General features: G+C 41.2%; 2 protein-coding genes across 8 annotated transcripts in view; one reads left to right on the forward strand and one right to left on the reverse strand.

Moving 5' to 3' along the window:
- drosha (drosha ribonuclease III) overlaps positions 1-17,359 on the forward strand; it is a 136,121-nt gene extending 118,762 nt beyond the window's left edge. For 4 of the 5 annotated variants that reach the window (XM_042223091.1, XM_042223092.1, XM_042223090.1 and 1 more), the window contains 3 exons: positions 2,258-2,350; positions 3,328-3,374; positions 16,738-17,359. In XM_042223091.1, the coding sequence (XP_042079025.1) occupies positions 2,258-2,350; positions 3,328-3,374; positions 16,738-16,868 (271 nt within the window). In that variant the 3' untranslated portion in view covers positions 16,869-17,359. Of the gene's footprint in view, positions 1-2,257; positions 2,355-3,327; positions 3,375-16,737 lie in introns of those variants that run through there. The other variant, XM_042223094.1, reaches the window with a different exon arrangement.
- A 2,806-nt stretch (positions 17,360-20,165) lies between these two features.
- The window catches only part of LOC102309753 (cadherin-10), a 73,680-nt gene continuing 69,775 nt past the window's right edge, over positions 20,166-24,070 (reverse strand). For all 3 annotated transcript variants that reach the window (XM_005932082.3, XM_014336727.2, XM_042223095.1), the window contains exon 12: positions 20,166-23,666. In XM_005932082.3, the coding sequence (XP_005932144.1) occupies positions 23,164-23,666 (503 nt within the window). In that variant the 3' untranslated portion in view covers positions 20,166-23,163. The remainder of the gene's footprint in view (positions 23,667-24,070) is intronic.

Below are 24,070 nucleotides of genomic sequence, written 5' to 3' on the forward strand. Positions count from 1 at the left end.
TTTTGTAAGTTTTTTTTTAAGCAGTCTTAAGATACATTCAAGTGCTGCCACTTACTTAAACATTTTAAGCATAAAATACATATTGAATTTGAACATGACATCTTATTAGCAATGGTAAGAAATTCAATTTTTGAGATTAAAGATCTAATCTAAGTGTGTATACACATGGTTGCACCGTACACTTGATCAGTCTCTTTAGTGTGAGCCCAACTCTGCAGTCCAGAAGGGTCAGGCATCACGTGGGCTGCGGCACAAATTCAGGGAAATGAACTGGCACAAACATAATTTACAAGACTACTCGTCATCAGACTCTAAACATTTTGAACAACTGCGTAAAGGTCTTTGTTGTTGTGATGAGAAAAGAAAAGATAACTAAAACGATCTCTTATTTGACAAAAAAGCCAAGGAGCAAGTGTCATTTGACAGAAAGCTTTTGAGAGCTGCCACGATGCAGTGTTTGTGTCACCACTGGAAGCTGGCAAACACAGTTTTCTCAGAAAAAAAAAAAAGAGGGGGGGTCGTCTCGAGGCTCACGGGTGGTTGGAGACGAAGCGGTTCGGCATACAATGAACTCCACAATTCAGCATCTAATCTGTCCCCTTTTCCTCCCCGTCTCTCTTCCCTTGTATTTATTTAATCGTCTTTCCAGTCCCCCGTGTTTATTATTCCGTCTATCTGCCCAGCGGATGGCGATTTTTATTTTTTATTTTTTTTTGACACAGCACAGCTCTGACACCGCAATCAACACTTCCCTCCCCAAGTCCACTGCCCACAAGAACGTGAAGGAGAAACAAATAGAGCTCCTGGGTGACCTGAATTTCAACAATTCACACAGCCCCACATGTACAGGAGACACAAGCTTACATAAAACCCAGCCTCTGATGAATGGAAGGCTTCCCCTCCATCCCTGAGCGTAATTACTTCTTTCTTTCCCCTTGTTTGATGTATACACAGTAGCAGCCGGTAATATTGAGCATTCCTTTGACCACCTCGTGAGATGACCTGACCCCTGTTGGTCGATAAGCCAGACTCATACAACTTTCATAGTATTTCATGGAGCAGTTGTTCGGCGTCGAATCTGTTTTGCTGTCGGTCTTCGAAGTCTGCAGGATTTGTTTACAAGCGTCAAGGGTAGAGAAACACAGAGTGAGACTAGGGTGTGAGTTGGAAAGAAAGAGACTAAATTACCAAAAGAGGCAGGAAAGGACAGGGAAAAAAAGGAGAAGGAAAGGAGTTAATGTACCGAGCCCCCTGCTAAAGGTTCCCTGGTGAATGTGCCTGGCTGATGACAGATCGACACCTCAACCCCGCGCTCTATCACTTTCCTGTACATCTCGACACACCAGGGAGCGCACATATACACCCATCTCGCACTGTACAGAAAGTGGCCCCAGTCTGGAAGTAGCTTTTAGCATGAACGCAGCGCCAACGACTTCCCGACGGCCCCGTAGATTTCCCTTTTATTCCGTCTCCTTTTGTGTTATTTTAGCGCCGCGATAATTCCAAGTGACACGCTCTCCCCGTCGAGATTTGGCTAAAGCAGCGCACGCAGGAGTCTTATTTGCTCGGCACATGCTATACGCTTCTTCATTTGTAAGCGAGAAAGGGGGCTGAATTATTGATAAAGTGTCATAAGTGACCACGTTGCATTAAAAATGGATTTGCTCTCCTGAAATAAGTAAATTGTCTGTGAATAATTTAGGTGACTCACAGCTTGGGTCTGAGATGTTTATGCTAATGTTAACATTTCAAACAACTGTCTTGTACACATGTCCCTGCAGAAATAAAACAAAGTCAACATCTGGCTCCTTCTTCTTCTTCTTCTTTTTTAAATGAGGTACATCTGTAAATTACTTCAGTGATAGTCTCTTGTCATCGCTCCCTCTTTAGCGTTTTCATTGTTTACCCTTCTAGCGCGCCAAAGACTCGCAGGTCTCTCAAAGACTGTTGTCACTCTTTTATTTCAGTTCCTCTCTCAACGTGTCACTTATTTATTTATATATTTCCCCACACTCCTCTTCAGATCTAGGTGTCAGAAGATGAGTGCGGGGACTTTGGGAGGCTTTAAAAATTGTTTATGTGTCCCTCAGATGGATTGCGCGTCTTCTCAAAGAGCGCTCTTTAGTCGAATTACATTTGTTCCAATTCAAAACTTTTTTTGTATTTCTCTGAAGGACGGTGTCCCCGAGTGTCCTTGTGCTTCTCTTTTTCTTATTATTCCTAAACTCTGCCCTCCTTCCTCTGTTGAATTTTGCAGGACCTTGCAGACGGTGGGGCCGTCGCACGCGCGCATTTACACCGTCGCCGTGTATTTCAAAGGAGAGCGAATCGGCTGTGGCAAAGGCCCAAGGTGAGTAAGATGGTACAATATAATAAGACACAAACAAGACAAGGCGTTCTCCTTCTCAATGCACCGCTAATGGGCTCCAGAATAATGGCTGCACTTTATTGATGGTGTTTATTATAGCAATTAAGCTCTGGCTGGCCTATTTTATTGCGAGAGACATTATGCATCATGAAAATGAATCGATCCGTTATCGATCCGATGTAAATTCTGTTATGGAAATATCACTTTTTGCCGAGGAGAGCTTGACGAGGCGGCGCTGCTGCTGGGGCTGTGTTTAGGTCTACCTGAGCTATTGTGTTCACACATTATATCTATTTATTTTTATTATAACCCCCCCCCTTCAGTGTGTTCGCATATTCATGCTTTTGTAAAGTAAAGAAAGTGAATCTCTGCGCCGAGGCCTTTTCAGGGTTGGAGGGGTTGACGATAAAGCTGCAGCTGAGCCTGCGAGAAATGAAACCTAAATCCATCAAACATCTTTCACCCTCCCCCCCCACACACACACATGTGAAAATCCCCTCCACGACCCCCTACTTGAAACCGCTCTCTCTTGCACTAAGCTGGCGATAAGTTTGTCCCTTCCACAGAATCTTTGGCAGCTTACTGTTTTTGTATTTACATGACTTAAGCTCCCAGCCACCTCCACTGCTGGGCTATGATCACACACCACATAATATATAAGGAGGGGACGGTGAATTGCAGGAGTAAACAGTGCCCAGTGTAGAGCCGCCGATAGGCTTACCTTTTGGAAATCCATGCACCGTGTTACCTGAGATTGTTAGCGAAGAAGGGCTCCTTGGAAAACAAATATAATGCACTTTTGATAATCCTCTCAATATTGGTTGTGGGGTATTTTTCTCTTCTTCTTCTTTTTTGACAGGAATTTAAAAAAAAAAAGGACATTTTAAATATGCTAAAGACCTTTTTCTCTCTCTTTCTCTGTCTCCTTTTCTTTAAAAAAAAAAAAATTTCTAATCTAGCATCCAACAGGCAGAAATGGGAGCTGCGATGGATGCGCTCGAAAAATGTGAGTTGTTCGGCAACAAAGACCTCTCCTCGCCACACACACATAAACGTTTTCACACTTTAAGCCCTTCACATGCTTTGCCTCAGTGTTGAATATTAGCTTTGGCTGTACAGTATGCAAGATGGCTGGCAGAGAGCTGTGGCCTGACCAGCCGGTTGGCTGCAACATATAGGACATTAGGTTGTTTGAAGTGCTAGCCCAGAGCACAGGCATGGGGCCTAGCCAGAGATGGAGAAGCAATAAAACAAAGACGGGGGAAGCTAAGCATCCTCGACCACGTCGATCATCCCCGGGGGACAGCGGCAAGTTTGTTTCGAGAGCCACGCAAAGTTTGCATTTTTTAAAAAATGTTGTTTTCAAGCGCTTTTTAGAGACCACGAGAGCGAGGCTGCACACTCTGCTCCGCTCTCTTATGCTCAGCGCTCCTCTTCAGATTTGAAGGAGTGCAGCTGACGCGTCCCCCTACGTGCTGCTTCACTCCTTGGCTGTTTTCCATCTTGTCATTGTCTTTTCATCAAACGCCACTTAAGGAAAATAGGTAACGTCTCATTCGCTGCTAAGTAAAAAATACAATTACACGGCTCTCAGAAACACATCCACGAGCCTCTTCCAACACCTCCAATTTGCTTCCTATACTCTGCATACGTACATGGGCATAATAACCTCCATTAAACTGAGAGTGGAAAGAGTTTGGTTGTAATGTTTGGACCAGGTTCAGTTGCTATCTGTGTGACCACATTAATCAAATGTACAATTTGTTCTTTACTCAACTAATTAGCTGGAGGTGAACACAAATGGCTTTGTTGGAACAGGCCTGTGGAACTTGCAGAGGGCAGAAAGGTCAAACTTTGATTTCATTTGGCTTCTAAATGAGGCCTCCAGCCACTTGTGATTGATACTGTTTGCGCACCCATGCTTTAGCTTTTTATGAAACATTAGCATTAGTGTGTTATTATTTAAAGCCGCTCTCTCAGCCTCCCTCTCTCCCTCTGTTTTTGGCTCCCTTTTTCCCTCACCTCCCTCCCTCCTTATCAGGGGGCGTAGTTCAGAGCACACAGTCTCTCTCCTGTGTCATCCTCCCTCCCTTAATTCCACCCGTTTCCTCTCCCCAGTGTACACCTCTGTCACCATGATTGATAGATGCTCATTCCTAGTAAATGAACATTTCCCCCCTCATAAATTGCTGTTTCATGTGACTAGATTAGCAATGCCTTTTAAAAGGTCAGGTAATTTAAAATCATCTCTTCAAGTCTTCCTTCCTTTGGCGCAAAAAAAGCTTCCAGTTCTAGAGCTTTGTTTGACTTTGCGCCGTCACTTCATTTAAACCCACTAATTTACAAGTCAGCCGTCAGCTTGATGTACTCTCTGCTCATACCCGACCTGTCTGTTATGTTACTCTGAGCAGTTTTTAAGAACATTTACAGAACTCTGCAGAGATCTTGAGCCACCTCTCATTTTATATTTTGTTTGCAAAATGGCATGGAATATTTGTGTTTTCCTGTTTGAGCATGATTTTACAGCATCATCAGTGTGTTTGGGATCTTTTTCATGCCTAAACACAAAGCTGTTGCCAATCAAATGCTTTCCATATGCTATTCAACGGTGGATCAAAATCTGATTGTTCTTTGTCGTGCTCATAATTTCATTAGTTTTGACAAAAGCCCAACACCACTGGCTGAAACGCAGGCCCAAACCAAGCGGTCCCCGACCCCCAGGCCACGGCCCGGTACCAGGGCGCAAGAGTTGAGGCTCAGGTGTGAAATTTATGGTTTTCAGGGTTTTTATCGCTAACTCGATTTCCCTGGGTCTTTTCCCGTGTTGTAGTTGCGTGTCTTATTTTGAAAGAAATGTTTACGCGTTACCATAGCAACCAGAGAGCATTAAGGGGCGGAGAGGAGGATGTTACTCTCAATGTTGTTGGTGCATTTCAGGAGGACGCTGCTAATAAAGTTATTAGTTATTAGACCATCACTCCATCAGACCTGTTTCCACTGATTTTCAGTCCAGCTCTTGTGTAATTTGGCATACCTCAGTCTTTTCTCTCTGCTTCCTTTCCTTAAGAATGACTTTGTGACATTCTGATGTACATTCTGAATCTTTTCTCATTTCTTAAGGACATGACTTTCAGCTACTGCTCATCTGCCGTAGATGGGTTTTTTATGCCTGCCGCTTCTTCTTTTTTCCTCCACTTGTCAAGTTTCTACAAATTTTTTGGGGGACGCTCTGCACACGATGCTGAGATAGGCCAAGTTTTTAGCTAATAGCTCTTCAGGAATCACCTTGTTGGTACAAAAATACTATTTTATGCCTGTCAAACTGTGTTATCTTTGGTATTTTTCAGAGATTCAGCTAAAGAAATGGGAACAAATTGTGTTTTTGGGACAGGCTGGTAGTAACAAAGTGCCTAAAGATAAAATTTAAAATGGGTTCTTTGCTAAGTTCGCTGTTATGCGTACACAAAAAACATTCCTGTGAAAGTGGTCAGGTACAAGGCCTGGACTGAAAATAAGTGAAAAAGCTGCCAATGTCTAAAGAAACCCTGAAGAACTGTTGCTCAAAGCAGAAGAAGCTCGGGCTCGAGACTTTTGCACAGCACTGTAGATAATAGCTGCGTTACAGGGAGGTATTCTTAATTAATTGTAGTCGTTTAAGACACGAGTTGTGAGAACTAATGTTGATGAAATGGTTTTAAAAGACCATGAATAATGAAAATCCTTGCACTTAAACCTGCCTGTAAAAACTTCAGTGAACTGTTGCCTGTTTTTAGTCCAATCGCTTCCATCTTTCACAGATAAGCCTCATTAATTAAAGGTCATATTTATTTCAAATGAAATACAGTGTGCTGATCATTCCTTATTATTCATAACTTAGTGTTCAGGCTTAAAGGAATCACTTTGGTATTGGAAATCATAGAGAAAATTCATTAATTCCATTGTTGAACATCTTTTTGTTAAGCTAAATATGCAAGGTCAGTCAGCAGGGTTCAAACACACTTTGAAGGATTTGTGTGTCTCCTGACCATGAGCTTGTATAATGAGACTGGAGCTCATCTGCTGCAGAACCGCCTGACGCATCAACTCCTATTGGAGCCGCATTGTCTCTCATGTGATTGTCAAGAGCCTCGCTTCATTTGTTCGCATAGCAAGACTAATCAAGGACATTAGCCCCGGTGTCATGTAATTCGTCATTGATTGTCTTATTGGCCCTCAGTGCAGTACTAGCTTACACCATTACTCCTCGTGTACAACAGTCCTACCTTGTGTTACTCTCGGATCGAAAACAACTCGACGCAACGTGTCAGGATTCATTTCCATGTTTTATTTAAAGCCTCCTCGAGTATCAGCAGCACTTTGAGCAGGATTGAACTTTTTGTTTCTGCTGCAGAGCTTTTCCTGCCTGACAGAATCCGCGGCTCCAGCGGTGTCAGAGAGGTGAGAGACATGGCTGTGTTCAGTCAGACAGCTCAGAGCTCATTAAAGAGACCGGGCCCCAATATTTGGTGTGTGTGCTGTCTGTAGCTGATCCGCTGGTGGCTCAGCTGATTCACATTTCATTATTTGATGGCCCGCGTTTTGACAGTCTCCTGCCTGTGTCTGTCAAGGTAGAATTAAATGTTAACCAAGGCCCAGACTGGAAGAAACATGAGTGCAAACAAATCGAGCTGAGAGCAGCCAGGTAGGCGAACGAAATCGACGTGAGGAAGGAGAGAAAGAAGGAGCCGGTGGTGCAGTGTTTCTGAAGCCCTGGGGCTCCATGCACCATGCACCGTTAGGTCTTAGGCGACATCAAATATACATGGAAACGGCTTAAGCATTTATCATTCATCCTTACAGATAGTACAGTGTCTGTTTAAAGTCTCCCATCTCTCTATGGCTCAGCCCCTCCCATTCGCTTTTTTTCCCAGCTTCCTCACAGCTGCTTGTTTCTCAAACAATACGGTATCTGTTAAATAAGAGTAGGAGCCTCAATCTGCCTAGTAGCTGGAAGGGGAGCTGCATTCTTTCTTTAGCTCTCTCTAAAACCCTTAATCTCTTGATAAAAGCACTGGATGGAAAGAGGCAAAGTAAAGTACAGTATGCAGGATCTCCATTCACTGGCTTGAATCTTTTGTTTGGCCTTTGGCACGATGGGAAAATCCCTTCATCAGCACCGCTATACAGGCACACTATTGGCTTGTTGACTGATGTTGTGCGTGTGAGCTGTAGGTGATGGACTCGGTCTATTGTGCCTGAGCTGAATGGTGATAGACCAGTGTATGTTCTTGAGCTCTTAAACGGGAGCTGATCTCTCATCACAGATTCTACCTCCAGCTGTTTATATTTAAAAAAGGAAGCCAGTGCAGAAGTGCTTTAAAGCTGCATTTTTCTCTAATGACCAGCAGAGGGGTGACTCCTTTAGGTAAGTCCAGTTCTGTGGAAATCTATGGAGAAACTGCCTCAACACCCTTAGTCTGTGGTGTCAGTAAACATGGTCTCAGTCAGTAGTTTTCTGTCTTATTGAATCATAGGGCGTCAGCGCATTTGAGTTTCAATTTTCTCAATTTTGATATTCGGCCAGTGAAATCACATTTTACTAGAAAGGAAGGAACACAGTCTGGGTTAATTTCCCAAAAGGAAGCTCGGTTGACTTCTTTCTGCAGCATTTCCCTTAGAAATCCTGGGTAGATAAGTGCTGTTGCAAACAGGCATCCGTCCATCATTCCATGACAGGGTCCTCCAGACATCCTTCTACCCAGCAACACACTCCATTTCCTCCTGAGGGATTCCAAGATGTTCCGGGGGTAGACAAGATATATTATCTCCCGATCAGGTTCTGGGGCTACCCCGAGGGTGTCCTTATACACCGGGGATCCTCCGAAAGGAGGCGCCCAGTTGACTTCCTAATCAGATGCCACCTTGAGCAACAGCTCTACTCCAACATCCTCACCTGTTCTCTAAGGACGAGCCCAGCTTCTTGAGAGCAAACTCATTTGCCAGCTTATATTCATGACCTTTCTCTTGCAGTCATTCTCCTACGGTCAAGAGATCTGGGTGAAGTTGGAATATAGATATATGGCTAATATGAAAGCTCCACCTTTTGGCCAGCTCTTTTTACCATGAGCAGTTCACTGTTTTACCTTCCCATCACTCATTAAAAGATCCCAAGATCCTTAAACTATCTCACATGGGGAATCCTATCTCCACCAGTCCGGAGGAGGCACCGAGAGTCGCAGGTGCTGACTGTTATCTTGACAGGTTTGCACTCTGCTGCAAACCAGTGCAGGCTGAAGGTCGATGAATCCAACAGAACTACATCAGATGCTTTCTGAGGCAGCCCGTTCTCACTCCCAAGGCGTAATATAATGATGATTTGTCAAGTCCCGCAGCATTCCTGAGGAACGCCGGGTTCTTATAACTATGCACCGGGTCATGGATGAAATCCAGTAGAATGACGGTCCCGCTGTAATGCACGTTCCAGCCATGTATTCCAGCCCCAACCCTAACCTTATTGCTAACCTTAACCAGCATTTTAATGACGTTAGATAGTGTTTTCCAACGCGATTTAAGTAAAACGAAAGTACATGTGTAGATTCATTCCAAACGGTTTTCATGTTTCCTCGTTTTTCTGATCTCGTATCTAGTGATGTGTTGGGTTCAATGCAATAAACATTAATGGAATCATAATTTTTATGTAAGTATGTTGGGTGTCTAATGGTGTTCAACTGTAAAAGTTAAAGCCAAGGATAACGGTACAGGTGATGGGCTCAGTCGGCTCTGTCAATTGTGAAGTCGTCTCACAGCCTTAAACTTTGGCTGAATAGTGAATGCTGAAGTGAAAGGACAAAAGAGGGAGCTGATCTCTCATCACAGATTCCACATCCAGCTGCTCGTCTCAGCACTGCTGCTGGTGGGCACAACAGAGCGCGTTGTTGTGCAGGCCCCCCAACTGCCAGTTCTGCACCTGAATCTCAAGGCTGCAAACCTCCATCCTTGAGAGAAATTACTATGTTGTCAATTAACAAAAAAGCTGTGCGGAGCGAAGTGTAATAACACTTTAACCAAAGCTAATCAGCATGCAAAGAGCACCGTTTCTCAAAGGTGCTTTTCTGCAGAACGCCGGACGGCTGAGAATTCACAATATGCTTTTGTGATGCCCAACACAGGCCGAAATGAAAAGGCTTGTGTATCCTTAGCAACCATATTCTTTGACGATTGCTCTTGTGCTGCATGTTAAACAATGTAAATGGCCAAATTTTTATTTATTTTTTTCCTCTCGAGTGGGTTATTCTCAAGTCATCTCCTAGGGAAAAATGCCGCTGATTTCCATATTTTAACTGCAATATGTAGTTTTCTCTCCGAGGCTCACCAAGTGTTGCTTACTCACCGAAAGCATATTGAAATAGACTGTGTGTTTCTGTGTGTTCATGCATGTGTGTGTTTCTTTCAGCATGCTTTTTTTTTTTTTTTGCTCAGTGTTCTTTCTTCAGGATTTTTTTCCTTCTCTTTTTTTTAATAGGATATTGCTGTTATCACACGCTTTCCTCTCTGTTGCCATAATGACAAATTATAGTGTTGCAAGGGGAAGAATACATTATCCTTTTCCATTCACAAGCCGGACACATATTATATGGAAATTGCAGGGGGGGGTTGGCAGTGGTTCATTGCCATAGTAGGTTCTTGAATTTTGATTACAAGAACTGGTTGAGGACGACCAAAGCACTGCATGGCCTTTACTCGCTCATGGCTAATTCCTCCTGGCAATCAGTTGTAGAATTTGCTGTTCTGAAGCCCTGGCTAAGGCCAATTATGCTTTATTCCATAAACTGACAGGAAAAAAGAAAACTACTTCACAGCTCTCTAGAGAGCTCAAGGTGACATCTTTAAAATATTTCATATGCCTAAACAACTCTCCAAAGAATTTAAATTAAATTGAAAGGCAACCTAAGCCTCGCATGTAGGAGGCTGGAAATCCTTTCAAAACATCTGAATGCACAACACCTTTTCTCTTCTCTTTTTTCAACATTAGAGGGGACATTCTTCAACGTGAAACCCTTTCATGGTTTTCGAATTACTGATTATCAGCGCCAAAGTGGAGGTTAAAAGCAACACAGATGGTTAATGTGTCCCAGCAACATGTGAGAAACATTTTCACTTGTGCTCCTGTGGTTTATCTTTGCAGCCGTGGTCATGGGTCTGCAGCAGTAGGACGGCAGCTTTTTGCAGAAAACACAAATCCACAGCAGATAGTCGAGTAGTTGTCTAAAACCCTAAGGCGCCATGTTATCAGCTGTGAGTTCACTGTCTGGACAATAGAAATAATTAAATTTTCACATTTATTGGGGGATAATGTACATTATCTACTCATGATACAGCTCCTAAGTATTTAAGACACTGCCGTATTTTCTGTTGTTTGGCTCTGTACTGAAGCACACTGGATTTTTAAATAACATGGTCTGAGGTAAGACAAGAATCCTACAGATGCTTAGAAAGCCTTCAAAGATATTACATTGCTGAATTGCTTAAGTTAAAAAAGCATGAGCCAATCAATGAATACCTCTTCCATCTTTATTACGCAAATCCTAACAGCAGAACCAAAACACTCATTTTGTTTTGTGGTCGGGACCTTCAGAGCAAATGCAGTCTCTGCTAGCAAGCATGCAAATTCAATGAAAATTAGCTATTAAATCCAGATTTTGCATCAGTGGCAGAAACCAATACCTATTAAAATATAAAAGGAATGTTGTTTGCATGCAGCTCTAGCAAAGTAAACCTTATCAGCAAGCTTGTACCATTTGGGACGTGTTGTTTTAATGTTTAACAAGAGCCTGACACAAGGCGATGAGACCTATCAAATAAACCATCAAGAAATTGATGTGTTTCTGCTTCCATGTTTATTCTAAAGCTGGTCTGAGATTTCATACTATCATAATTTTAAAAGGTCTTTTGCATTATCTTAAGCAGTAGGAACCATGTAAAAGGGCTGAATTGTAGCTTGATGTTGATGATTCTTGTGTCCATCTTGGGCAAACAGGCTAGGAGAATATTATTTTATATGAAGTTCTTGTTTTTTGAAGACCCAGCAGTGAGAATTTGAAAAACTGTCGTTTTGTTAATGGTGTGTTTAGACCTGCAGCATAGTAAAGTTTTCTATTCAAAGGCACAAATCGACTTGGGGCAAAAGGAGCCGAATATGCATCAGTGCAAGTTCAATATATTTCACCTTTAGTGTTGTGATAGCATATCAGATGAGATTCTCCTGTAGATTGTGGATTTTACTGAGACCACCCACTATCTGCAAGCTTATTGTCGCCCTTTAAAGGAAGCTGAAGGTGTATATTCAACTTTGAGAAAAACAAAATAGAGGACTTGAAGAAAAGTAAGGGAAACTGTAGGATTTCCTTAGAAGTTCTGGAAATATCCTCCCGTGAACCGATTCCAAGTATTGATTGTACTTTGGAAGGAAGTAATTCTTCCATTGGCTGTTAGGGGCTAATAATAGCGGATTTCAAAATGGTCCAGAAACCCATGAGATGAAACTTCACTTCACATTTGTTCTGATGCGCCATAAGACTAGTCAGACATCAAGAAAGACCTTAAGAACTACAGTAGAATTTCACCAGATACCTGCAGTTCTTTCCAGTGTCATATTTATAGCTAAAAGTGTTTCTATATTAACTCGTATTTCCAACATGCAGGTGTACAAATGGCTGATGAATAAAAGAATAATCTAAACCTTTTACTGTATCTCCTTTAACCTTCAGCTCAAATTTATCATGACTTAAATGTGTCTCAGCGTAAATACCAAGTCCTATTCACGAGTTCTGAAAAGACTATAGAAAGCATTTAGAAATGATGTTGTGCAATGTGGTCTCTGGAAATGGAAAGAGTGAAATGCATTAAATTAATGGGTTGTTGCTTCCCTTTTTTTCCCCTTAAACATATTTCATCTTCAAACTCTTCGTCTCCTCATTGCATTAGTAATCTAATGCTTCTATCAACAATTCAGGATTTACATTGGAGAGGCTGTTAGTTATTAAACAGGCTATTCAGTTTGGCCTTAAAATGAACCTGTGACCTCTTTCTGTTCTGTTTGTTCAGAGGCTATTTTACTTGGCGCAGTGGTTGTCCTAACAGTTGGCATAATCTGGCCTAGATGACCTGGTAGACCAGGTATGATTAAACTCAACACACTAGCAGAAAAGAGGTTCATTAAAACTTCATACACCTGGGCCTTGAAATGTAGAAAGTCTTTCACTTGTAGATTGAAAAATGGAAAAAGAAAGTATGGTCTTACATGAAAGGAAAACCATAACCCTTGACTCTTACATTGAGCGGATCTAGTTGCTGTGGAAGGTCGTGGTTTGGGTCCACTTGTCCCCTTTAGAGACAAGATCAATACAGCTCAATACTAAGTTATCCTGAGTGCTCTCCAGATGACAAAGCACGTATATCCTGGGATGGGATGCCTTTTATTCATGAGGTACTGGCAGAAAAAAATAAATAGAAGTTGGACACAGCTTCCATAATATCTCCCACTGCTTATAGACTCTGCATTCTGAAACAGCGTGTTGTTTTGGGGTTTGGGAGCTAGCTTGTTCATTCATTACAGGTAAGTTCTCGCTTCTGGCCAACATATTTTTGGGGGGGTTTGGAGCCAGCAAAATGGTTTTAGCTGCCAAAACCCTTAATTAAAGCTTAAAAATGCAGACCCTGAGGTTACTGGTTACTGGTAATTATGTTCATTTATTCTGCCTGTTAGACTAACTTGGTTTTGTAGCCAGTCTGACTGCTTTGTTTTTGTTACTTCATGTTGGCTTCAGTCCTAGAGATTGGTGGTTGGGAATAAAGGTTCACTGAATGGTTCGAGGATTGTGAAAGTGATCTAAATCAAATGCTGCGACCTTCATAAGTCACACATCCATTCTGTCCAGTTTAACACTTATGGATGAGTTTGGACTGTTGTTTCTTTTCATCCCGAGGCATAATATACCTAGTTATGACAGATTCTACCAAAGTCTTCCTGTTATGCACAAGGTGTCCTCTGGCATCAAGTGGTAATGGCTCCATTTCCAAGACCTGCAAATTCCACATTAGGAGATTGGAGGGATGGTGCTAAGCTGTGATTGGTGACAAGCCCAAACCTAGCCTAGCTTCAAGATTTGGAAAATCAGTGCCACATTAAAGGAAAAAAAAACTCTCTGCAGTTTGTCATCCATTTGTATGAATCCAAATTTATGAAAAATGATAACCTGATACTTGCAAAGTTCGCAGAATTGTACAAAACACACAGAGGACCTTATTTTAATGTCCTGTAAGTACAGACCATTGTGGCTCCTCTGTTTTCCCTCACAGGCTATCTTTAAAACGTTTGAGGGAAAAGGTATTGGAAGCCCAATTTGCCTGAGTTTGCATGGTCATGATCAGTGACTGGAAAAACTGCACAGTCAAATGTGTGTCTCAGCGAGTAGACACAAACCACCGGGCAGCTGTCATGCATGCTGTTTTAAATTGAAGTTTGCAGTGGGCAGGCACAGTAATGTAAACACTTAATGGGAAATTACCTGAGCAGTGAATATTAAAATTACAAACGGTGCTGCTTGGCATGAAAACTGAGGAAAGTTGCTTCTTTCAAGACGACACTGGTGCACCAAATAAGGTGTTTTCAATATTTTTAAACGAGTCACTGCTCTGTTATGTGCTTAAATCATTTTAACTGAAGGGAAAATGTATTAACAATAAGTAAAATAATCTCTCCTAAGTATGCCATTATGATCTCATTCCAGTTTGTCCAATGTGAGTTTTTGTTAGTACTCTGAGAAGAAGTTAATTACCTTTCTTGAGCAGACAAAATAAACTGTCAGCTGCCACTTTCTGAAATTGTAACAGGCATTTTTGTCACCTTTGAAAAATCTACTCAAATGTCTGAAACATGAAGAGAAAAAGCTCACGTAAGTAGCTTAAAAAAAGGAATGCATCACTTTTGTTCATTAGCAGTTGACATTTTGATGCTAGACTCACTAGCTTGACATTGGCCTCTCTTCTTTTAAATTACTTTATTCTCATCTTGATTCTTTGATTCTTATTTTGAATTGTTCCTACAGCTCTTGTGAAATTCCAACCAACACGAAGACATGTTTTTGATTCTTTTTTTTTTTAAAGTAACTGATGTTTCAGTTGTTTTTCCCACAACTTTTTCATCTTTCACAACCATCCAAAGCTCCAAGATTGCAAATCCGAAGGAATTTTAATCGATTTTGACTGTCTTTCGTGTCATTTTCAGCACTGGGTGGAAAAAAAATGAACTGGGTATCTGAGGCATGCAAAACTAGTTGCTTCTACTTGTGCGATTTCTGTAACATTATTTATACAGTTATCTTCGTAGTACTTACACAACCTTTGCTACAAAGTTCCTATCCACCATTGCCTGCTGTATTCTTGGGTTGTGTGATCTGCTAAACAAGCCCAAATCTTCACCCCTCCACCACCGTGCTTGACAGTTGGTATTACGTGTTTGTGCTGACATGTTGTGTTTGGGTTTCTCCAAAGTACAGCCAAATACCTCAACTTTGGTCTCATCTGTCCAAAGATTGTTGCAGAAGTCTTGTGGGTTGTTCATGCTGCCATGTTCTCTTTAGACAGAAGGTCCATTCCTTGAAATGCTCTATGACAGCGGTCCCCAACCTTTTTTGCGCCACGGACCGGTTGTGTCCAACAATATTTTCACGGCCTGGCCTTTGTGCTGGTGTCGCGGATAAATACACCAAAATAAAACCAGTACCAAAAAAGAAGATTTATTCATAAAACATGGGAAAAGACCCAGGGAAACAGAGTTAACGATAAAAATAATAATAAAAAAAACCAATAAAAACTGATAAAGCCCCTGAAAACCATAAATTTCACACCCAAGGCGCAACTCTCGCGGCTCAGTATCAAAGGACTCCAGTCCGTGGCCTGGGGGTTGGGGACCACTGCTCTATGAGGCCTTTACTGCAGCCACCTTGAGTTGCTTCATTGAGTTGCACTGGCAGCTCTTTGGACCTCATATTGAGAGTTCATCGAAGTTCATCACTTAGAATTAACTCCAGATCTCTAATCTACTTTGTTTGTCATGAAATAACAAGGGAACAGGCCTCACCTGGCCACAAAAGTGCTTCTCAGTTACTTTAGAGCCTTGAGCCCTTGAGTTAAAGCTGAGAGTCTGCGCTTGAATGACAGCTCAATTGTTTCCTTTCTAATCCACTGTGGTGGTGCATAAAGGCAAAAAAGAAAAAAGTGTCTTTGTCTAAAAACTTCCGAGCCTGAATCTAAGTTGAACCTCTTGCAAATGATATTTTTAATCTCAAAGGTGTTTCTTTCCCTTAAAGGTTAAAAAGTTTAAATTAAAAAAAGGTGTAAACACTTAGTCATTGCAAAATTGATGCAGCAGAATACTTAATAAAATATTCCTTTGTGTATCCGTCACTCGGGCCAGATATATCCGTAATCCCGTATTTGCTGCCGTTAGCCTTTTAAGCACATTCTCCCGAGTACGCCGCCCCCACATTTCACAGCTCTTAATGAAAATATGTGACACAGAAATGTGGAAATCTTGAAACAGAAACCAATTTGCGTCTTGGTGGAGACTTTCACAGAAAGCGGTTCAGAGTGTCTCTCTGATTGACACGAGTCCTGAGCACTTCAGTTGTTGTGGTTCCCACTTCCTGAGCCTGGGCTCCCTGTGTGTTTCACCACATTTGGAGACGACTCGAGCCAAGTTGGCAGCGAGCAGAAAACTCAAATCGAGGCCTCAGAACTTCTCTTTAGAAACTAATGGCTGATGTAGCCAAAGCTGCAGTTTGCTGGTTGAACGCCAAATAGTAGCAGCTTTAAAAGAGGTTTCTAAACGAGCAGTTTAATATGAAAGTTTCAAATAGACACAATTTCAAAACGTTAACAGTTTCTTTTGTCTGCTGCTTATATACCTTTAAGCTTGTATCTGTTTTTGTTTGATATTTTTCTTCCTGCTGTCACACTATGCCATCTTATTACAGATCTCATTTTCGAAATGTTCGCTTGTAATTATGTTATCAGATCTCACAGTCATTGTGCTGAAACCAAACAAGGCCTGTCTAATTCCTTGTTACTTCATCATTATTAATGAAATAACAACATGAGGGCAATTTAATTTCAATACAGCCTGCAACATTTTCGCTCATTTGACCTAAGTGACAGCATGACACATGCTATGAAAACCATAGTCAGTGCAATTTGGGAACTAAATTGCTGTCCTCACCCAGTTGGAAACTGACCTTGTCTCCTCACACCTCTGCTTCTGTGTTTCTCTCTCTTTATCTGTTCTCCTTGGTCGACTCCTGTGTTTCCCGCTCTGCCTCTCCCTGTACCAGATAACTTCCCACAGATGGCTCATCAGAAGCGCTTCATCGAGCGGAAATACAGGCAGGAGCTGAAGGAGATGAGACGAGAGCGGGAGCGGCAGGAGAAGGAAACCGAAGACTCGGAAGAGTACAGGAAGTGACAGCGCCTTCTTTGGGACAGCCAATCAGGACCCGGGTCCACATTAGGGAGCCTTCTCTGCAGATGTTGCAGCTGTTCAGGCAAGAGCTAGCAAAACGGAGGTGCCACTAGTTGATCATGAAGATGTAGTAAGGAAGATAGATGGGTTTTAGGTAGGGATCAACTGGGTCAAAGTGACCGTTAGCACAAATATTTGGGGGGAAACTAGCTTTGTGGCCAGTATTTTCAAAGTAAAAGTATGGCAAAGGGAATTAGAAATGAAGCCTCATGCGTTCATGTTTTATGCTGTTTATCACTCCGGCTCTGTCAAAGGTGGCTTTATGTTGTCTTATGTGTATGTTAAATATAGAGTGGAACCTTTTTAAAAACAAAGCCACAGCAGGACCTCACAGTGTTACTGGCACATGGCAAAAAAAACCATTTTTTAAAATGGAGTAAGAACTGTTAAATAAACCATCAGAGCATCTATTGTAAATAAAGTTTCTGATTCTGGTCCAAAAAGTGAGATTTTCTTATTTATTTATTTATTTTTTTTTGTATTAATTGTAATCCCTCCTACTCTGATCTCTAAACCTCTAAAACAGGATGAGTCCGTTATACTCCCTCACTACAGTGTCACATCTGTCTCACATCTGCCACTCATCCTCTAATAATCAAAATGTGATTTTTTTTTTTTTTTTCCCCCCCTCCTCTACTCTCTTTTTAACCTCTCTCTAAATCCGATTGGCTGTCTAACAGATCTTAATTATAGATTGTCTAATTAACAATTTCCTCAGCTCAGTAGCCTCTGGATCCAGCTATTTAGCAAAAGCCGTCATATTAATAACTATCTGACGTCTAGAATCGGGTCTTTTATACTGAGATTTATTGTAGATAATAAATACGTACCTGTGAGGATGGTAGCTGTCTAGCTTACTAGCCTGTGGCTGCTGTCACATTTCAGATAAAAGTTACATTTTTCTTCATAACTAGAGGGAAGAAAGTGAAAGTGGTCCACTAGAGCTGCCACACAGATGTCTGTCAAACAATGTTATTCTGAAAGAGAAAACCTCACAGCAGCTGATTTTAGAGAGATTTGAATGTTTTATGTAAATAGTAAGAACTTCTGCCAATAATTTATTATCTTACTGAGCATTTTTGGCTCATGGAAAACACAACTAAAAATTAATCATTTTCTCATTCTTAAAGGTTAAGGCTGTTCTGAATTTGTTCATATGCACAATTTGTGAATGAGGCCGGTTGTCATGGCTACACATTAACGACCAACAACTACAAATCTATTTTAAGTCAGACCGGGAGCACCGTACTTCGCAACTGAGGTTTTATTGATAAAAGGAACAAATAGGTGCAAATAATACAAATGATATTTTTATTGTTTATTAAAACTCTCCGATACGCTTTTTCTTTCTGACCCTTGTTCTGCTGTAACAGGTGAATTTTCCCTGTGTGGGATTAATAACGTCTGCTGTATCTAAGACACAAGGCAAATAAGTTTTAAATTAAAGAAATCAAATTACTGTAATAGCGTCGAGTAACGTAATTTAAAAAATGTTCATCGTGTATACTTTAAAATGTGTTTAGATGTCAGGTGTCTTCGGTATTGATGATGATTGCACAGTACATAGTATACATCACTCTGCTGCCTACAGCCACATTAAAGTGAATGTTAATTTTTTACACCTCAACGGTAAAAGGCTGATGGGATATTGTATTCAGTCGGGCAGTCAGCGTTGACCCCCAACATTATGAAGACGATTGCGCGATTTAAAATCGGTACCATAGGTGAATCTTCAAATCTCACAAGAGGGCAGGTTTTCAGAAGTTTCCCAAGTCTCTCTCATTTTGCAGTTAAATCACCATCCTGTAGTAACTTCAGCACTATTTGTGGAGGAGTTTCTTGTTCAGACTCATGAGTCGTCTGGTTAGACTCTGAAAGCAATTAATGTCAGTTTGTATGTAGACAACAACAGATTTGCAACAAATAGGAAAAGATTTGTGATTTTCACTGATTTGTCTGAGTTAATCTCTGTATTGTCACAAGCAGATTGCATGTAATTAATGACTTGAACCCATTTAATCGCAAACTGATAGCAGACTGACTTTTGTCTCATTGGTGTTTTATCGATTTCTCCATACACCAAAGTTGCTTTGAGGAGAACAGCTTACTGACAAGTGAAGTGACCTTGTTAAAGGCAACAAGATCGCGTGTATCTGTAGCATTAGTGTAATCGCTCTAGCTTTTTTCTTACTTGAGTGTATTACAGTTGTTCCTGCCTTCGCTATCGGGAGAAAGAGGACATCAGCATCACCATCTACAGTAGCTGCCTCGGGTTAAAGAAATGCCTCACGTTGCACCTTGAGACACACAAATCTGTGAAATATTCTGGTAGAAAACCTCATAAAGACAAACGAGTGGTTGATTTTAAAGATATTTAATTGTGTCATATAAATATTCAGTACAAAATATCACGGTTTACAAAGCAGATTGATGGATGGCCAGTGATGCAGGGCCCCTTACAAGTACCACGACCTCTCAAATTGTTTCTACATTGACAGAACTGCTCAATCACATTGTCACCAACATAATATAGCGTAGTAGAGTTGAGCCCCGAGAGCGACCATGTCTACACATCAACAACCACAGATCTATTTTATCTGGAGAAAGAGGACATCAGTGTCACCATCTAGTTGCCTCAGCTTTAAGGGAAAAAAAAAATGATGTGGCAGCATGGTTTGTTTGGACATGTAATGTTTTTGACGACTTTAACTGAGCCCGGCGCCAACGCTTGTAGACAATTACACTCACCGTAGGAAAACACAAGTACGGCTTCGTGATGGCGATATGCTGACATCCTGTATGAAGACAGAAAACTGTGACGACTGAAGGGGAAAAAATGGTTTTGGTGAGTGCTGCTGTCATGTTGACTTTCATTTGAGACTTCGCATTGCAACTTGAGGTGGAAAAGCAGTTTTCTTATAGTGAAGGGTCTTTAAACCCATTAAATGCTTATCATAGCAACATTACCACAGTCTGAAATGGCCACTTACACAACAGGAGCTCCAGCAACAAGCTAATAAACAAAACAAGGCAGCCAAGAAATAGAAAAGAGAACTCGTGTATATGATATAAAGAATTTTCCAACCACTGTGCAATCAGCTGGCTCGTGATAGAGGGGGAAAAAGTAGCACTATGGCAATTATGCCATTGTGTTTTGTTATTACTGTTTCAAATGTCTGATAAATGTCAGCCTCTTCACTGGTTGGCCTTTTGCTAAAGTGAGGGCAGAGCTTGTTTTAGCTGGCCTTTTTTTTTTTTTTTTCCTGTTGATATCATTGTGCCCTCCTGGTTTAGACATTTTTCTCTGTTTCACAGCTGTGTGTTTGTAGTTAGGCAGCTCTTAAAGTAATTTCCCAATTTTGCTGTGATAGAGATCATTTTCAAAAGTTTCCTCCTACTTTTGAAAAATTAAACCTTTGTGATCTTGCTGCAGGATAATGTTTTGACCTTCTCTCTGAGCCGAGGACACACCTCTGGGCTTAAGAACCTAATTCCACACCACTCAAAGGTCAGGTGCCCCTTGATAAGCATGTTTATGGAAAGGGCTGTTAGTCCCACAGGAAATCAGTTGGGTAAAGCCTGAACATTTGAACCAGCTTCATGTTCAGCACTACATACAGTACATGTAATGAAGGGCAAAGGAAGAGACTAAAATAATGGAAGGGTTTTTTTTAAAGGAAAATACTGGTGTTCTTTGCTTTTTGGCACATTTCTATTACTGTACTGCTATGTTACATTATTATACATTCTACAGTGCAGGACGGAGCCCTTCTCAGGACACAAAATCTTAGCTAAATAATGTTTAAGGTAGGTAGTGTGACACATTTATCACTCTTTTGCAAAAGAGTGACCACCCTATTTTTTTAAGGGCTCTGGACGTATATTTCCCATTCATCTTCTTCAATGATCTTTCATAAAATTAATACACGATAAAAAGTTTTAAGCCTTGAACCTAGCCAGTCAGCCAGTAAAGTGTACCATGAACATAAAAACATTTGATTTGGAGAAAAAAATAATTATAATAAATAAAAATAGGGGGAAAGATCACTACAAAAATTATCAAATTTAATTGTTTTTGTTAATACAGTGTTGTATAATAACATTTTTGAATATATTGGTTGCTTGTGTTTTGTGTGTGTAGTAAAGTAAAGCCTACTTATCGATAAAGTGTTTTATCCTGACTGCCATCACCTCTTTACAATTGTTAGCAACACTTAACGGGAAAAAAGTTATTGTCTGGCTAAAATCAAAAGTGACATTTAAATAGTTACTAAAAGTCTCAGTAAAGAGTAGAGCTAGCAACTGTTTGTTAATAGAGCAAAAAATGCTATTAGCTAAACAGAATGGATGAACAGCTAGCTAAAATTATAAATACAGCAGTGCTGAATTTTTTTTGTTTGGTCTGTTAACAGTACAAAACAACTGATAGAACAACATAATAGCAATACAGAAAACAGTAGCTAGTTGAAACTATGGACAAAGCACAGTGGGCTTTTTTTGGTTGAAGTGTAGTTAGTAGCCATGTTGTCAGCTAGCACTATGAATTAACATAGTAGCAAGGTGAAAGACTGGAAAACCATCAAGTGTTAGCTAACGGTACAAAGAAAGTTGTTAGCTTAAAGGATAGTTGGCTGACATTAGGTATTAATATAATGCATTTTTCGCTTAAGTACAGTTAACAGTTAAATTATTAGCTAACAACAGTTAGCAAAAAGACAGAAGACTGGGGATATGTCAAATGAAAAAGGATGAAAACCACTGATTTAGCCTTTTATTTTTCCTTAGTGAGAAGAGAATGAAGTCTGTGGAAGCATTTTGCTGTTTTCTTTTTGTGTGTCTGTGTTTATTTTGCGGGGTTTTTTTTTTTTTTTTTTTGCTCTTTTTCTTTAAATTTAAGGCAACTTTCTTGATTCGTTTCATGAGCTATGACGCTTTGCATGAAGATGTAAAGCTTCACATTAATGCAGACTTATTTCTTTAGGCTCCAGTCAATATGTCCCTATTGTTTTTGCTGCTTACATTGATTCAAGTGCTACCTTTCCTTTCACTCTCTCTTGAACAGATAAAATGAGCCATTTAAGGGAAGAAAATAAAATTGCATAATGAATTTTAATGGTAACTGTCCACAAGATGTTTAACCTAATCTAATTTAATGCTGTAATTTCAGGCTCGGTGGCATCCTCTCAGCATCTTCCAACTCTGTGTTTCTGAAGTCAAGTGAGCAAAAAGGTCCAACAAGACCAGTATTTCCCCCCTAACTGAGCCCGATACATGTTAGACTTGTGGATTTTCATTGCAGCATAGAAAATAACACTATTCTGTGCACTTCATATTTCACCCTGCACAGAGGAAAAAAAAGACTGCTGACAACATTCAGCTCAATAAGGAAATATTTGGTATTTCAGCCCACCTCACAGCAAATGCTTTAAGCCGTGTGGTGATGAAAATCAAATACTGTAAAAATGATAAACCAGTGTGTTTGCAGGTGTTTGTAGTAGCAGTCCTTTACCACCGCTTTATATAACCATTAAAGAACAACCACCACTTTTCAACACCTGCCACAACTAACTCAAAATTTGATGTTGTATATCTCCCCCACCTTGTGTGGAACCATATTTTTCATTTTCTTGTGGCTCAAACTCAAACTGTGGCTAAGTGTTTATAGTGAGGCAGCCATTGCTGAAAGAGGGGATTGTTTGGAAGATAGAAATCCCTAGAAAAACAAAACAACTGTACAGCGTATTGTATCATATTACCGTACATACACAAGCTAAGATAGAACTCACAATATGCAGCATGTTTTTGTCCCAGAAACACTGAAAAATACATAGGCATATCTGTTGGTTTACAAAACTGCTTGTTGAAGTGTCCGTCACAGGCAGCTTTGGAGAAAAAAGAAACAAAGAAACAAAAAAATATCGGTATAGATATATTTGGGCCTCATGTACACCCCATATACACACACAAAAACCAAAAAGTCTTGACACAAAGTCTGTTTTAACTGTGCCCTCGCAAAAACGCAACTAACACTGACTGGACACACAAAGCCTACGTCTGGTCACCGGAGGGGACAACTGAACGGTGATCGAAGGCGGTGAAAGAGCACTCGGACAGACGGCGCTCGTTTCTCCGTCCTTTCGACATTTCACTCGCCACACGTGCACCAGAACCCTCCGGATGTTTTCAACATGTGTTTGGGATTTTTGTTTTTTCTCCTTGTCTGTGTGCCAGGTTCTCGTTAGGAATCCCTGTCGCTGTCGTCGCCCCCATACAGGTCCGCTAGTTTCTTAAACCGGGGTCCCCACTCGCTCAGGTAGTTGTAGTCCTGGTCACTCTCAGTGGTCACTGACTCGAGCGAGCTGAGGGACTCCGCTACAGAGCCGTTCCCCTCGTAGGCGTAGGTGGCCAGGGAATCGTAAGGCGGCGCCGTCGGGTCGCTGTCGTTGTCCTGGAGCCTCTGGTTGATGAAGTCTCTCACGTCCCCGTTATTGTCCCGAGTTGGGGGCAGCACAGGCCGTCGGATCGGAGGGTAGAAGGCCTCGGGGACGATGTCTCTCCTCTGTTTGCTCTCCTCGATGGCCTCCGGGTTGCGCAGTGTGCCGATATCAAAGGCCTGGGTGTCCTCCTCTCCGCCCCCTTCGTCATTGTAGCTGACGACGTTGTCCCTGACATCCTCTTTGGAGATGATCAGAGGCTCCTTCTTCCTCTGCCTCCTCAGGGCAGCAAACAGCACCACGATCACTGTGTGGAGAACAAAAACAAAGAGAACAAATATGAGAGTTTGGTGACTTTTGCTGTTGTTTCTGTGCTTTCTCTCCTTGTTCTGAAGGCCAGTGACTGTCCTGGGGGAATTGTTGATGTTGTGTGAGTGTGCACTGATGTTCAGGGACTTTGTCTGACTTTGTAAAGCAGGCACTGCTACCACAAGGATGCATTATGCATCTCTCGCTCCTCAGGGCCGCTGCTGCTTAAGAACATAAAGGAACCCCCTTTAAGAACATAGCAGAATACATTACGCGCTAAAAATGCAACCTCTGTACCATTAAGAAGCATTATGACATTCAAGGGATGGTGTGAGGGTTACTTTTATTCTTTAAGTATTCAATTGGTGTTAAACAACTCAGGGTTGTTTAAGCATTATTTTT

This window comes from Haplochromis burtoni, unplaced genomic scaffold (assembly GCF_018398535.1).
Source record: "Haplochromis burtoni strain Fernald_Lab_line unplaced genomic scaffold, NCSU_Asbu1 Contig_101, whole genome shotgun sequence".
In the NCBI taxonomy this organism is placed as follows: Eukaryota; Metazoa; Chordata; class Actinopteri; order Cichliformes; family Cichlidae; genus Haplochromis; species Haplochromis burtoni.